The sequence below is a fragment of the Meles meles genome, chromosome 20 (genome assembly GCF_922984935.1).
Source record: "Meles meles chromosome 20, mMelMel3.1 paternal haplotype, whole genome shotgun sequence".
NCBI lineage: Eukaryota > Metazoa > Chordata > Mammalia > Carnivora > Mustelidae > Meles > Meles meles.
In genome coordinates, this window is record NC_060085.1 from 48,134,473 (window position 1) to 48,151,481 (window position 17,009).

Here is a 17,009-nt window from a genome sequence, read left to right on the forward strand (position 1 = left end):
CATGTTATTAGCTATTTGTTTATTTCCTTTAGAGAAAAGTCTTTTCAAGTCCTTTGCCCATTTAAAAAAAGGTATTGTTAAGATTTTTTTTTTTTAGAGCAGGGCACCTGGGTGGCTGAGTTGGTTAATCAGCTGCCTTTGGCTCAGGTCATGATCCCAGTGTTCTGGGATTGAGCCTCACATTAGGCTCCCTGTTCATTGGGGAGCCTGCTTCTTTCTCTCTGTCTCTTTTTTTAAAAGAGCAGTTTTAGGTTCACAACATAATCAAGGAGGGGAAGGTACAAAGTTTACCAAATACCTCCTGACCCTACATTCACAGGTTCCTCCATTATCAGCATCCCACACCAGAGTGGTACATTTGTTAACGATCGATGCACATAACATTGACACATCATAATTACCCAAAGTCCATAGTTTACATTATTTTTTCCCTCTTTGTGTTGTACATTCTGTAGGTTTGGACAAATGTGTAATGATATATATCCATCATATGGTATCATACAGAGTTTTTTTTGTTTGTTTGTTTGTTTTAACTGCCTAAAAATCCTCTGCTCTGCCTGTTCATTTCCTCTCCACCCCTTCAAGTCCTATTGACCACTGATTTTCTTAACTGTTTCCCTAGTTTTGCCTTTGTCAAACTATTGCTGGAGTCATGTTTTCAGTCATTTTGTTGGAATCACAGAGTATGTAGTCCTTTCAGATTGAGTCTTTCATTTAGATATATTTTTAAGATTCCTTCATGGATTTTTGTGGTTTGGTAGCTTCATTTCTTTCTAGTATTGAATAATAGTCCATTTCCTTGATATGACAGTCTATGTATTTACTTAAGTTTTGGTTGCTTCCAAGTTTTAGCAGTTATGCATAAAGATGCTGTAAGCATCAATGTGCAGTTTTTTGTGTGGACTTAAGTTTTCAACATCTTTGGATAAATATGAAGGAGCATGATTGCTGGATTGAATGGTAAGAGTATATTTGTTTTTGTAAGAAACTACCAAACTGTCTCTGATAGTGGCTATACTCTTTTGCATTCCCACCAGTAATGAGTGAGAATTGCTGTTGTTCCACATCCTTAACAGCATTTGGTATTATTGCTGTACCAGATTTTGGCTACTCTAATATACCAGTGGTATCTCATTTTAATTTACATTTTCCTGATGACATACAATGTGCAGTATCTTTCGTATGCATTTGCCATCTCTGTATCTTCTTTGGTGAAGTATCAGTTGAGGTCCGTGGCTCATTTTTTAATTAGGTTTTCTTTTTCTCATATTGTTGAGGTTTTAAGAGTTCTTTGTATGGATAATAGTCCTTTATTGGATGTGTATTTTTAGAAATATTTTCTCTTATTCTGTGCCTCTTTTCTAACCCTGTAACTCTTCTAAATCTTGTTCGCATAGCAGTTTTTAATTTTAAGGAAGTCCACCTTATTGTTGCTTTCATGGATAGTGCCTTTGGTTGTTGCCTTTGCTTCCCTTTTAATCAGGTTATATTTTTCTTATATCATTACTAGTTTTGATATATGTAGTTTTGATGTCATGACTAGATTTTCACATATAAATCATATGTGAAAGTTCTGTGAATGATAATGTTTAATATAAATGAAAATAGTGATAGTGGTTAACATCTTTTTTCTGAAATCAGCCTGAATTCCACTGAATGGGGTGGGGTTGGGGAATGTAGAACTTTGGAATTATTTAGAGGAAATTAATTTGTAAAATTGGAATTCATTGTGCTCAGGACTTGTAGACAGTTTTAGAATCATGTGTGGCTAGCTAGCATAAGGTCACAGCAAACAATCAGCCAATGTTAGGGCATTGAAAATAGTCCTGTTTGTTTAACCATTCCTTTGTTGAGAGATTTCCTAATCCTGGGCTGTTTACCTAAAAAGCAAGGTTTAGGTCAACTGAGAAATTAATACTTGGTAAATAAAATTTATAAATATATAAATGTATAAAGTCAGTATTAGCTGTGATTCATTAGATGTTGTTTGTAATTGTAGTCAAAATTAAGAATGTGAGGGACATCTGGGTGACTCAGTAGGTTGGGGATCTGGCTGAGGTTTCTGCTCAGGTTATGATCTCAGGGTGATGAGATTGAGCCCTGCACTGGATTCTGTGCTCAGCGTGGAGTCTTCTTGAGATTCTCTCCCTAGCCCCCCACTCCTCTCTCCCACACCTTCTACTTGTGCTCTCTTTCTCTCTCTCAAATAAATAAATAAAATCTTTAAAAAAATAAGAAATGTGAAAGCTATTCTGAGAATTACGATACTTTATAGTGAAGGATATAAAAGATTTGAATGTTTAAATGAACAAACCATGTTCCTGGGTGGAGAAACTTGATCCTGGTTAAATACCTAGAATTGATATAGGGCAATTCTCAAATTAATAGTTAATGTACTTCTAGTCAATATTTTAACTGAAGTATGAATTTCTAAAGTTTATTTGGAACATGAGTGATGAACCAGGACAGTTTTGAAAGCATTCCATATTTTTGATCTTCTGTATAGAATCAGAAATTGTATAAGATGCGGTAATTCATTTAATCCTAATTTAGGAATAAACAGATGAATGGAAAAGTATTGACTCAGATATAGAAGTATCTCTGTATGACATTTGGCATATCACTTCAAATTAGGAATGTGGATTTTTAAATGAGGAGTGAGATGATTGAAAAAAGGAACTTTCTCCAGATGGATGGACATTTTAAATTTTAAAAGGGCATTTAAATACTATTAGAAAATATTTTAATCTTATGATAAGGTCATAAGCCAAAAAAGAGGACAGAATTGATTACATACAAGGAGAACCTATACAATGACAAAATATTTTATAAGCCTTATTTAAAAGACAGACTTGGAAAAACTAGTTAGCAGTGAGTTGTAAATTGTCAAAATAATTTAAGTGCTAAAAATGGAGAACTTTGACGTTTTACTTCTGATTTCCTACTTTGTTAACACGTATAGGTGGGAAATGAATAAATTTTCATTTATAGTTGTAATATGTAATATTTCTTTTTTAAACTTAAGGAAATGTGTAAGAAGTTATAATCTTATTAAAAGTATCTTTTTTTTAAAGGGAATATGTGTTTGTATGAATGAAATAATGTATCTCTTCAAGAATTGTAGTTAAAAGGAATGTTTTCTTTTTCTTTTTTTTAAAGGAGAGTGGGTAGGAGCAAGGGGAGAGGGAGAGAGAGAATCTTTAATTAAGCAGGCTCCATGCCCACTGAAGAGGGGCTTGATCTCACAACCCTGAGATCATCACCTGAGCTGAAATCAAGAGTTGGACACTTAACTGACTGAGCCACCCAGGCATATGTATAAAGAATGTTTTCTTTTTCTTTTTTTTTTTTTTAAAGATTTTATTTATTTATTTGACAGATCACAAGTAGACAGAGAGGCAGGCAGAGAGAGAGAGAGAGGGAAGCAGGCTCCCTGCTGAGCAGAGAGCCCGATGTGGGACTCGATCCCGGGACCCCGAGATCATGACCTGAGCCGAAGGCAGCGGCTTAACCCACTGAGCCACCCAGGCGCCCCTAAAGAATGTTTTCTTAAGACAGTTTGTCAACCACCACTAAAAAATCAGTTATATACTGAAATGGTTATAGAAGCATTGTTGATTCCTAAAGCTTATGCCATGTTATATGTCTAAATAAATGTTAATTAACTTCAGATATTTTCTTTTGTTCAGTCAGGTCAGTTCAGTGAAGATATGATACCCACAGTGGGCTTTAACATGAGGAAAGTAACTAAAGGTAACGTCACAATAAAGGTACGTGACCTTCTTGCCATACTTGATTTAAGTTGTCAGCATACACAGCTACAAATTTTTCTGTTCCTTTGTTTTTTACATGCTTAGTCGTACTTCTTAACTAATGAATGGGTACATTCCAAACAAATGTAAATCAGTTGTTTTTTTCTTTCATATATCAGAATGTGTAAGTTGAAATGTTAAGTGCTGTAAAAAAACTTAACATATGGCTTGGCAGAATTATATTTGGGATGTAGATGTTCCTAGGAAATAAAAATCCTATGTTTGAGATCCTGTATTTGGAATTACATTTGTCTTGGTATTATATTATTTCATGGACAGTATTTTATATTGAAAGATAATTTATTATTTATAATATTGATAATTTAATATTATATTTGTGGTACATGTATGGTAACCCAGCTTTCTCTTTCTTTGCTACTAAGTGCTGAAATTAAAACTGTGAAATAAGAAAGCTAACTAGGTAAACATAATTTTGTTTTGAGAATGAATTTAATTAAATTCTGGACTGTTGGATTGTTTACCAGGGACTATATTTTAGTTTTTTGGGTGTGTTCTATAGTTCATGGGAGTCTACTTGTAATTGTCTGAGCTCTTACAGTCATTTCACCCAATTCCTATGGCTCACAGAAGATGCTTACTAAATTCTTTCTGGAGCTCATCTAATGAAGCTTCTCGTTTTTCATGTATAGGTATTTTTTATGCATATTACAGGTGTCTGTACCTAAAGTGGAAGCCTAAAGTGGAAGCCTCTTGAAGACAAATATCATGACTTAAGACGTTTAGGTAGCCCAGTGTCCAGAATAGTACCTACAGAGTAGGCATAATTATGGAATTATTGTGGGTAGTAGCTTTCGTATAGATACAAAAAATTTGTAAATGATTAGGTGTTAATGCATACCCAGTCAAACAATTAAATCTTAATAGATTGTGGATGATGCGTGATTTGGTACATGCTGAAAGTGTTCTCTTAAACGTACATTTTCAATACAGAAATATATTGGTTAGCAAGCAAAGAAGGTATTGCACAAAATTTTCTTTAGTAGAACTTACTTATTAGAGCCCATGTAAACATATGAAATATGAACTTCAAGTTTAGAGGTGGACCCAAGAGCTTCTAGATTAAGAACTTGTTTCAACTTAAGTTTTTCAGGAGTAATTTGGCTCTGACATTGTGGAAATGGGCGTATCTGCCTGATGTTTCTCTCCTTCTGCTACTTTTTCTTTCAAAGTATTACTTAAAATATCTTTCTTAAAAATTCTCTCTTGATTTAAAGATTTGGGACATAGGAGGACAACCCCGATTCCGAAGCATGTGGGAACGGTACTGCAGAGGAGTCAATGCCATTGTGTAAGCGCTTCTTAAAAAGGTCAATTTAGGTTTCTGGGGAAAAAACTTGTTTTTAATACTTGCAAAGACTCAATTTTTATTTCATGCAGTAATAGTCTTTATTAGTGTAATCCCATTAATACGAAACTTTAACAAATTTAATCATAAATGAGAGTTTTAGTTTTTTTTCTTTTTGTTAATGCTGCTATGAGCTAAGGGTTATAAATGTTTTACTGTCATATATTGGCATCCAAATATTGTCTGTTTAAAAGTATTTTTGAGTACTGAGCTTTTTTTTTTTTTTAAAGATTTTATTTATTTATTTGACAGACAGAGATCACAAGTAGGCAGAGGAGCAGTCAGAGAGAGAGGAAGGGAAGCAGGCTCCCTGCTGAGCAGAGAGCCCGACATGGGGCTCCATCCCAGGACCCTGGGGTCATGACCTGAGCCAAAGGCAGAGGCTTTAACCCACTGAGCCACCCAGGCGCCCGAGTACTGAGTTTTTCTTTATCTGGGTCTTTATTATTAACAGTTTCAGTGATGTAAATCCTTTTTTAAAGTAAGTTCTTATTTATTTATTTAAGTAATCTCTACACCCTGTATGGGGCCCAAACTCACAACCCCAAGATCAAAAGTCGCATGCTATTCTGACTGAGCCAGCCAGGTGCCCCTTAGTAGTGTTAATTTGAAAATTAAAAATCTTCATCCCCAATTGTGACCATCAGAGAATTTGGAGACTAGAGATACTGAAGTCGCTTTTTCTTTTAAGTTATATGATAGATGCTGCTGATCGTGAAAAGATAGAAGCCTCTCGAAATGAACTACATAATCTTCTAGATAAGCCACAGTTACAAGGAATTCCAGTAAGTATGGAGTTGTTATTTTTATGATTGTAAGAGTTACTATTTTTAAAATTATGATTTATTATGTTAAATGTCTTAAAATCTTAAAAGGCTTTTTTTAGCTGAATATTAGCCATATACTGGGTACTGTGCTTTTTATTAATTTCTTAACCAGCTAGTTATTAAACTATATAAAGTAGGAGCAGTGCTCAGTCCTGGGGATACAGTGATGAACAGAAGTGAACAGAAACATGCTTCGTGCCATCATGGAGCTTATGGTTTAGTAGGAAAGGTAGATGCCATGAAATCACTTGAATAATACAGCTCTGATAAGTGCTGTGAGGGAGAGGTACCAGGGGCCGTGAGAGTTAAAATTAGAGGGGATATTTGATCTAGATTGGGGGAAGAAAGAAGGATTCTCTGAGGAAGTGATGCTTGAGCTGAATGGTGAGGATATGTAGACATGTGAGGAAAAGAGAGTTGTAGCCAAAGCCTTTTGGTAGGAGGAAGCAAGGCACTGAGAGGAGGCTAGTCGCCCTAGAGCAAAAGCAGAGTGAGAGGGTGGGAGAGTGTGGTGAGCCATGTGGCAGCTAGGGTACTAAAGAGAGGCTGGGCTGGACTATGTGGGAAACTGTTGATAGTTTTAAAGCTTTTTTCTGAAGTGTTTCTTTTTTCTTTCCCCCCCTTTTTTTTTTTTTAAAGATTTAATTTATTAGAGAGCATGTGTGGGTGGGGGGAGGGGGAGGAGCAGAGGGGGAAGGAGAAGTAGACTGCCCTGTACAGAGCTGGTGGGAGGGTGTCCGACTCCATGACCCTGAGCCAAAAATCAGGAATCAGACGCTCAACTGCTCGACCGACCGGCCGACCGAGCCACCCAGGCACTCACTGTTGTAGTATTTTAAATGTCAGATTTATTAAGTCACTGTGATTTCATTTTAAGAATGGGTTAAAGTGGCAAGGGGGACTATAAGGAGGGCAGTTTTGGGAAGCTGTTGAAGTTGTCTTGGCAAATTACAGTACCATGGGTTAGAGTGGTAGTAGACAAGATGATGAGAAGGAAACAGATTTTAGGGATATTTAGAAACGCTGTCTACCCGACTTCTTAATGGATTGAAAGAGGAGATGGAAAGAATAATTTCTAGTTGTTTCTGGTTCATGAAGTTAGATGGAAGGTGGTGCCATTTGTTGAGCTGAAGAATGCTTTAGCCTCATGACATGATGAGTTCATGAATGTCAAATACTTGAGGTATATTATCTCAGGTAATCCTAACAACATAATGAAGTTTGTGGTTATCCCTCCTTTAGAACAGTTGTTCTTCAGGGTTACATGGCAACATTACCTGTTGTGCAACCAGGTTTCGAATCCATGTCTATCTGACTTCAAAGCCTATTCTTTTTCTCCTGTGTTAATAAGTTTTAGTTCTGTATACCTACCAGAAGTAAAAATCAGTCTTCTCTTAAGGTCACCATAAGCCTTATTAGTTGCAAGCAGTAAAAAGCTGACTTACGTAGAAAGGAATTCATTGAAAGGATATTGGGTAGCTCACAGAGTCTCTGAGAAGGCTACATATAAGCAGGTTCAGGAAATCAGCTGGAACAAGGAAGCTAACCAGTTGCCAGAATCACATCCAAAATCACACCACAGAGTAAGTCTGTCGACCACATGCAGTTTCTGAGCTCTAGACACAATTGTTCTGATTGGAAAGTCATTTAGCTGTTTCCCTTTCCCTATCAGAATGGTTCTCTATCCCTCTTTCTTGCATCACTGCCTCTGCATGGAAAGGTTTGGTTCATCCTAGATTATGCATCCATGCTCTAGCAGAGAGGAAAGCTGGGGGAAAAATTATCCATAGAAGCAAGTAGCTTTATCAGGAGGCAGGTTCATAAGGTAGGAAGAGAGTTCTTAAATGTAGTAAGAGGGCCAAAATGCCAGGTAACCCCGAAACTGACAACTGATCACAAATGGCCATGATATTATTTTTAGAAATTCAGTGAGGTCTAGCCTGAGAACCTAGTGTGACTTAAATAAGAGTATAGAGAGGGGTGAAAGTTGGGGAAGGGGAGACAGGCTGTGGTGTAACAATGTCCTGTGAGCTCCCAGTGTCCCTGACTCTCTCTGCCTTTGTCCTTGTCTCTTTGTCCTTTGTGCAGAGTAAGTATCTTGGTCCTATGAGTAGAAATGGTCAAGTGTATGGAGTAGGGTGGGGATGGGGGTGTATTAAGTGAAAGAAATAGGTATGGTAAGGTAGACATGGCATGTATATTGTTGAGATGGGTCAAAGATTACATGTTCTTAGAGAGCACTGATTTAGAGTATGGATATTCTCAAATATATTATATGTACTCATATTCTTTGCCTTCTCTAAGGCAGAAAGGACTTATCTGAGACAGAGTGGTGGTTGGGAAGCCTCTCTGCTTTCCTGTCTTTTCAAAGCACATCTAGCAACCAGATGATACCATTTATTTCTAGAGCTTATGACTGCTATATTTATCCTAATTTCCAGACTTAACCATTGTCTTAGAATATTTATACATGATATTCTGTAGGATGGATCGGGAATTTTAAGCATATTTATATGTTCATATGATTGATGGCTAACAAAAATGGTTAAAAAATTGTTCCCCCATTCTTGGTTGTGTTAAGATCATATTCACATTATGGTAGAGATTTATGTAGAAATTGCAGAATTCATACCATAGAATTGTAACATTTTGGTAGAAGTTGGCAGCTATGTATTGAATTCGGGGCATTAATGCAGTAGAAGTTGAAATGAATGCTAATTTGAACGACTAAGTAAATGAGATAGGCCACCAGTTAAACAAATATGCCTCAATATTCTGGCATGTGGTAGCGTTCCAATTTTAATATCTACAGATATGACTATCATATGTTTCTGTGACCTTTTCTTACATAAAAGTTTATTGTTAATATCTTTTCTTTTTAAAGGTGCTAGTACTCGGAAACAAGAGAGATCTTCCTAATGCCTTGGATGAGAAACAGCTAATTGAAAAAATGTATGTTTTAAGAATGAATGATGGTGTTTTAAAAAAAACTGGTTCTAAATTACACTATTTTGCCTACTACTTCATTTAGCATCATTACATTATTAGTATTTTTAAAAGATTTTATTTTTAAGTAATCTCTACATACAACATGGAGCTTGAACTTAAAACCCTGAGATCAAGAGTCATTCATATGCTCTTCTGAGCCAGCCAGGCCCTCCTGTTATTTAGTAGTTATTATAGCCATGTTTTTAGGCAAACATGGTAAATTTGGCCTACCAAACAAGTGAATTTCTAAAATTTTCATAGTAGTAAAATAATTTCTTCAGTATAAAAAGATAAGAAAATTGAACAAAGAATGATAGGTATGATAGTTATTTTAAGTACAGACTTATTGTCTTAATTCTGCTTCTTATAGGAACCTGTCTGCTATTCAGGATAGAGAAATTTGCTGCTATTCAATTTCTTGCAAAGAAAAGGATAATATAGGTAAGAAATGACTGTGGAAGAAATGGATATCATGGGAAGGGATGGCTTAATGGTCCTTATTCTTTATTATTCCCAGTTCTGTTTAAGTGACTTCTTTTATAGAGGACTATTGTTTTTACCTAAGGAAAAGCAATAGACATTATATCTTTTGACAGCAAATACAACATCCTCAATGTGCTCTATGCTATTTAAAGAAGTAAATGAGCTAGACATGAAGTTAAACATTATGTGTTATCAATTTATTGTATTAATTTTGGCAGAGCTAGTATCCAGCTATGCTTTGTAACAAAATGTTTTTGAAATAAGACTATAAAAATTGGTCTGTAGGCACTAAAACAATTGTTCATTTATTGAACCAGTATATTATTGTAATGTTAGTACTCAGTTGGAAATATAAGCCAAAAGTACTCTTTATGTATTTAATGTCTGTATTAATTTCCTAGAACTATCATAGCAAAGTACCACAAACTGGGTGGTTTAAAACAGCAGAAACTTAATTTTCGCAAGTTCAGGTGGTTAGGTATCCAAAATCAAGGTGGCAGCAGGGCCATGAAGGCTGTTGGGGAATGTCCTTCCTTGCCTTTTCTTAACTTGTGGTTGCCGGCTGCCTTTGACATTCTTTGACATATTGATGCTTCCCTCCATTTTCTGCCTCTGGCTTCATATAGCCTTCTTCTCTGTGCATGTCTCTGTGTGTATTTCCTCTTCTTAAAAAGATAGATACCATTGGATTAAGGCCTACCTTCATTCAGTATGGTCTCATTTATCTGTAAAGACAATTTTTGAATAAATTCTGAGGTTCTAGGTAGGTGTGAATTTTTAGGGGAACAGTATTCAATCCAATACAGGATCCTTAAAGAATTTAAGTATCTGGTTGACCTTTAGTTTCTTAACTGATTTGTGAGAGGTTATTTAATAAAAGTGGATTGGAATGGGTGAGAAGGATCAAAAGGTAAAAAGGAAAGATGAAACATTTGACAAGATGAATGGCTATTCAGCCTGTTAGCTATTTGAGTGAAAAGACCTATAACGGTACAATAAAATATCCTCACAGGTAAAGTGTACCTTTATGACAAAAAGCTACTAAGGCTAAGTCACACAATTCTTGTCTGGCATGACGGGTTCAACCAAAGTGTGAGGAGAGTTTAATGCATGGACCTTGAAGCAGCTGGGTAGGAGCCTAGAGATTTTCATGGCACCTTTACCTCTCCCAGTTTGGTGGTCACTGATGAAAAAAATTGCTTTGTGGGCCACTACAGAAAAATGAGGCTGTCCCTCATTGCCACATAATTGACTTAACAAACAGCATGGGCTTTAGAGTCAGGCAGCCTCAGGCCAGTACACTTGATTCTAAGTTACTTTCTGACTGGTTTTGGATAAAGCACTTAACCTCCCTGATCTCCAGTCTTTACTCATCTATAAAATGGTGATAATGGCAGCAATTTAAAAATTCTTTAGTGAGAGGGAATGTGAAAATGCATGGCAGCATTTGACATATGGTGGATGTCATGTTGGTGTATTAGTTTTCTATTGCTACTGTCAGTTAGAAGCCTGTCATAGTTCTCACGGAGCTAGAAATCAAGGACTGAAATGACAGGTTGTGTTCTTTTTGGAGACTCTAGGAGAGACTTCATTTCCTTGTCTTTTCCAGCTTTTAGATACTGCCTGCATTCTTGGCTCATGGCTCCTTCCTCCAACTTCAAAGTCAAAAATATGGTATCTCTGACCATTCTACCATAGTCATACCTCCAATACAAAAACAACAGCAAAAAACTTGTATTGGAGTAGAATGTAATATGTAGTGTCAACACATATGTTTAGAAGAAGGTATTGTTATTTTTTTCCCTTTAGCCGTCATTCAGTATGTATTGTTTCTCATCATAGTTAACTTTTTTCCAAGTCAGTTCCAGTCTATCAGCTCTTTCCTCACCCCTCCTCAGACATGCTCTGATGAGCTCAAAGTGTTGATAGTTTTCTGGCTAATTCTGGGCTTCCTTCCTTTATTTATTTATTTATTTATTTTATGATTTTATTTTTAAAATCATAAAATAGCTGTACACCCAGTGTGGGGCTTGAACTGAGATCAGGAGTCACATGCTCTGCCCACTGAACCAGCCAGGCACCCATGGGCTTCCTTTAAAGAGCACCCAAAAGGAATCTGAACCTAATACTCTGCTGATGGACACAAACTGTCCTCTATTAAATGGGTAGAATAAGTGACTTCTATATTGTGAGCATTTAGTTAATTTGAGAACAGACTCTTCAAGCACTTAGGGTTACTTAGAGTTATTATTTAAAAAAAAAAAAAAATCTTCCCCCTCCCTCCATGGTAGGAGGAATTCTTGTTAAGTTTTAAGTTGTGTCCCTAAGAGAGCATTTACTTATACACCACTGGTTCTCACTGAAGGATTTTCCCCCAGGATACATTTGGCAATGTTTGGAGACACTTGGTTGTCATAACGAAAGTGTGATGCTGGTACTTAGTGGGTAGAGACCAGGGATGTTATAAAGATGCTACAGTCCCCACAGCTAATTGTCCAGTCTAAAAGGTCAGTATTGGTGAGGTTGAAAAACCCTGTTCTGCATACGCTAACCATAATCTTAGGGCGTTGTGCTATTCTGTAAATCCATTTTACTCCTTTATACTCTCTCTCGTATTTCATAAAGTAGGGGGGAAAAGTTATTGAAAGGAGAAAAAAAGTCCTTTGTTTTACTACCTTGACAAACCAGCGATACTTTCCTGAAAAAATCTTGTGAGCTTATTTAGGAAGTAAATCAAAGAGAGTTGGTGAGAACTTCTTTTGTTATTTGAGGCTGACCTCATAGTCTGTCATAGAACTCCATAGTCACCAGTTTGTGATTGAACTCCTGCTTCACTTAGTAGCATCCAAGCCCAAGGAAATGGATCCACTCTTACTGGATTCAGAAAAAGTAGATTGTAAATCAGAATGCCTGTTTTATTTGGAGCAAGAACTATAACGGCCAAGTAGATTAGACTTTTTGAATAGTCAAATCAGAACATCCTCCCTATTTTCACCCTTTACAACGTATTTCAGAACAAAATTTATGAATTTACTAAATTTTTCCAGAAGTATCTCAGTGCACACAGTTGGCACAGGTGGTATATTCTCCTTCCAGCTTCCCAGTGTGGTGTATGAAATACTTCAGTAATGTGTCCTTAAACCACACATAGAACAGATTACTTCTGTGAACATGATCTTTGCAAAGATGACTCCTTCATCTGAATATCATCTTTCTTTTGGTTTTTTTTTTTTTTAATTTTGTTATTAGAGAGCATGAGAAGGGGGGAGGGTCAAAGGGAGAAGCAGACTCTCTGCTGAGCAAGGAACCCCACGTGGGACTCGATTATGGGACTTCAGGATCATGACCTGAGCAGAAGGTAGTTGCTTAACCAGCTGAGCCACCCCGGCACCCTAAGTATCGTCTTTATTTTCTGCTTTTTTAATCTAGTCTTAAGGATCCATTTGTCTTTAGGATATAATTTCGTCTGGTGTCCACAAGCTTTGTTTTAAGTGACTTTCTTAAATATTTCAACCCAGGCATTTCACCCTCAGATTTACTTTTCTCCCCATTCAGTTCTAATGAATGTGGCTTTCCTCTTGACTACACACTGCGGTCCTCCTTTTAAAATGCACATGATCTGGTTCAACAATCAGGTTAAATCATTGTTTCCACAGCTCTGAACAGATTGCATTTGTTCGGATCTCAGCTCTAGGGTATTCTTTACATGTGTGTGGCTTACAGTTTCTATAACACGTATTAGCTTAGAAACTGAATTTGCATTCATCTTTCAGGTTTGGAGAATTGAAGGCTGGGCTTCTGATAGATGCTCACATACCCTTTATATGGATGACATATTTTTAAAGAATTCAAGGACAGTAACTCACTATTTTGACTTAGTTGCCTTCTTTTGTCAGTCTAAGTGCTTTTTGGGGGGGCTAATCTCAGCTGTGATAGCTGCAGCTGCCACCTCTGGTGACCTCTTATCAGTTCCCATCAGTACAGAGATCAGTACAGCTAAAACTATCTGCTGGACATCTCCATGCCTGTTACTTCTGCACCTGAAATCTGATGTGCTCTGTTGCTAACTTATCTTTTATTTTTCTCAAGTCTGTTCTTTAACCACTGTGTTCGCCAACAGCTCCATGAAACAGCTCACTGAGGCTGGAAGATTCTTTCTCTGTTTGTATGTTGGTCAGCTCCACATTTTCCTTCTTTCATTCCTACAGCGCATGTTTGCTTCAGGTGGTTGCAGTCCCTACTCCTGTTGTGATAGGCACTGTCTATACTGACAACTCCAAGTTGTCCTCTTTTGCCATTGATCATCCTAAAATAAGCAAGTAAAATTTCCTTGCTTAAAATTCGCCAGTAGTTTCCAGTTGACTTGAGAATAAAACCCAAATTTAGTAGCATCTTAGAGTGGTATACAAGGTTATCTAGCTCCCTCTAGCCTGTGGTTCTCAGTTGAGGACAGAAGACGTTTTTGCTCCTCGGGACATTTGGCAATCCCTGGAGATATTATTGGTTGTCACAGTTGTGGGTATGTAGGGAGGCAGATAATGGCATCTAGAGGTCGAGGTCATGGATGCTGCAAAATAGTCTGCCTTCATCCCATCCCATCCCAGCAAAGAATTACCCAGTCCAAAAGGTCAAAAAGGTGAAGTTGAGACCCCTGCTGTAGCCTTAGTGTTGAGTGGCAGCCTCTTCCCATATACTATGCTTCATCCACATCTTATCACATATAATCCATCTAGATCTTCACCCTGTTCATGCTTTTGTTTATTCTCTTGCTTCTGTTGTTTCCTTTGCCTGGAATTCTGTGGGGCAGCCCTCCTCCCAGTCCCAAATGAGTTTGTCTATGTTTACCAACTTGGATACTTAAAGCTCCTTGAGGGGAGATAGGGGTTCTCCCATATTTTTGCATTCCTGGCACTTCATATACAGTACTTATCTTAACAGGGAGTCAGTAAATTTTTGAATGAATAAAAGATGGCACAAGCTGTCCTGAGCATAATTTAACTGATCAGAGACTGCTGAGTCTCTTATAAGTCCTTAAAATGTCCTCTTGAAGTTTAGGTAATGGAGAATAGTGTAGATGAAAAAGCAGGACAGGGCCAGCATGTACTTTGAATTAGCTGCATTTTAAATACTGTCTCTCATGTTTAGTGTCTTAACTTTGATCTTAACACCTTCAATTTTTTTCCCCTCCATCTTTAGATATCACGCTTCAGTGGCTTATTCAACATTCAAAATCTAGAAGAAGCTGAAGCATCTCCTGAAGTCTTCCAGTCCTTCCTGGCTATAATCCTAGAATTATTGTCCGTTCCTCTGAAGTACTTCCCAGAATACGGTCCTTCCTAAACCCAAGAAATTGCCTTTTTCAGAGTTTATTTCTCTTGTGCACTGCTGAAGATGTGTATCCCTAATCCTTCATAAAGAATCAGCTAGAGTTGTCATGATAAAGTCAGCACACACAAAAAGCTTCTTATACATACTTGTCTTAAACAGTGTGTAGAACCTTTTTTTTTTTTTTTTAAATACAAAAACAAAAACACTTGACCATCTTAAATCAAGAAAATTGCATATTTCTGTTCTGGTCTTTCTGGGCCAGATTTTTATATTGGTTTTCAGTAAATGTCTATGATATTTCATTGTAGAATCCATTTGCTTAATACTGATACTGACTTGATACAGCATGAAGTTTCTAGTGCCACACAGTATTTAGAAAACCTTTAGCTTGACTCATGTGGGATATAAACATAATGTTTACATATCTCACAAATGCATGTGAAATGTATAATTACACCTTAGGAATTTAAAAAAATGGTCTGCAAAGAGTGAGCTGAGGCACCAGATCAGTGTTGTTACGGTTTTTTTTACACTGGTGAGATCGTATATGAATTTTTAAAACATCTGCTTTCTGAGAATTCTTCATCACAGATAGCAGTTGGGGATATGAGAGGAACTAAGGCATGCTGTTGTATCTGTCCAGATCATTACTTCTCTATTTTTTCTTCTTTTTCTTTTTCGGGGTTGGGGGGGCTCAACACACTTTTTTAAAGGGTTGGGAATTGAAGATTTTCTCAAAGGCTTTCATGGATTTAGAGCATTCCAGCCAATGTAATAAAATGTGTTAAGAATGTCAGACTTTGTTCAAACACCTGTTTGTTCTTTCTATCTCTAGTCATTAAATCAGTGCTGCTGCATGACACTCTAACTCTCGACTTTTTATATCCAGTCATAGACTTTCAGCACAATAGATACTTAGAAACAAGTGAAAATTCTTATTTTTCTCTCTTATTGAGGTAAGGTTTGGCACTCTTTTGTCTGGTGCCATTAGACATCTTGATTATTGTGACAGCTCTAGACCTGCCTGCTCTCTCTAATGTAATCATGCACAACGTCTACAGGTTGTTTAATAATCAGTCACACAGAACTGAGGAACTGATGCTGTGTATTGTTTGCTTCTACTATACGGAGATGTATAAAAACTTAAAACGAACATGTTTTGTAGTTTAGTGATGTCCATATACATAAAGGGACACATTAATACTGGTTCACTTGTAAATTGTTACTCACATAAACCACTGTAGTAGATAAAACTTTATGCTACACCCGCTTATGTGTTGCCTCACACTGTGTGTGATTTTGTTTCTTTTGTTAAGCAGCACTCATGTAGACAGTGCATTTCCATAGATGTTGAGCACTCAAAAGTGCAGTCAACAGTTGTTTTAATGAATACCAGTTTTAATTTATAGACTGCCATGGCCTTAACGATATTCTGTACAAAGTACTGCACTGTGTTGCACAGATACTACTTGTTTTTCTCCATTCACATTTTTATGAGTAGAATCTCAGCTTTTAAAATTCTGTTCTTATTCTTTGAAGCGTGTTGCATACTTCCCTGATGGGATGGATGGTTCTGTAAATGAAGGGATATTTAAACTTGCTACTGTAGCTCAGCACTGTTAATGGTTACTGTGAACCATTACAAAGAATGTGGCAATTGGCTTGTGCCTGAAAGGAGGAATTGGAACTAAAGTGAGTGACTGTGTGGGGACCGCATAGGTTCGTTAATTGACCTATAGGTAAAACTTAATGTTTATGTGTCTGTTCCATTGCTTTCAGCATTTCAAGACATCCAAACTCTACTACCAACATTTTCCTGTGCATTAACTTCTGCATGTGAAAACTTAACAGTTACTGAACTTTGTAAATACGTGAATTTTTTTATTTAGGTGATGCATTTTTTTGTCTGTTTACTGCTTTTCTCAGCTTTATTCAATAAACTTGCATTTTGAGGGTTGTATTGACAATGTTAACTTAAAATGCGCATTGTAATGGAAGGTGCTGATTTTTTTGGAAGGGGTTGGGAAGAAAGTTATGATGAGCAAGGTCCATAGATAGTGTGCTAGAAAGAAATCAGCTCATTTCTCAAAGAATGAGTCGGCGAGTTAGTTAAAATAGAAATAAACTTTTAAAATAACCACAGGGTTGATAGTGCGATGTTTTGGGTGGACATGGTGGAGGAGATGCTGTTACTTGTAAACTGTC

At 36.9% G+C, this 17,009-nt stretch overlaps 1 protein-coding gene across 1 annotated transcript in view; it reads left to right on the forward strand.

Moving 5' to 3' along the window:
- Positions 1 to 16,771, forward strand: part of ARL8B (ADP ribosylation factor like GTPase 8B) — a 54,075-nt gene extending 37,304 nt beyond the window's left edge. The window contains exons 2-7 of the mRNA XM_045991909.1: positions 3,690 to 3,770; positions 5,048 to 5,121; positions 5,870 to 5,963; positions 8,890 to 8,957; positions 9,364 to 9,434; positions 14,673 to 16,771. Of these exons, the coding sequence (XP_045847865.1) occupies positions 3,690 to 3,770; positions 5,048 to 5,121; positions 5,870 to 5,963; positions 8,890 to 8,957; positions 9,364 to 9,434; positions 14,673 to 14,722 (438 nt within the window). The 3' untranslated portion in view covers positions 14,723 to 16,771. The remainder of the gene's footprint in view (positions 1 to 3,689; positions 3,771 to 5,047; positions 5,122 to 5,869; positions 5,964 to 8,889; positions 8,958 to 9,363; positions 9,435 to 14,672) is intronic.
- Positions 16,772 to 17,009: the final 238 nt, after the last annotated feature.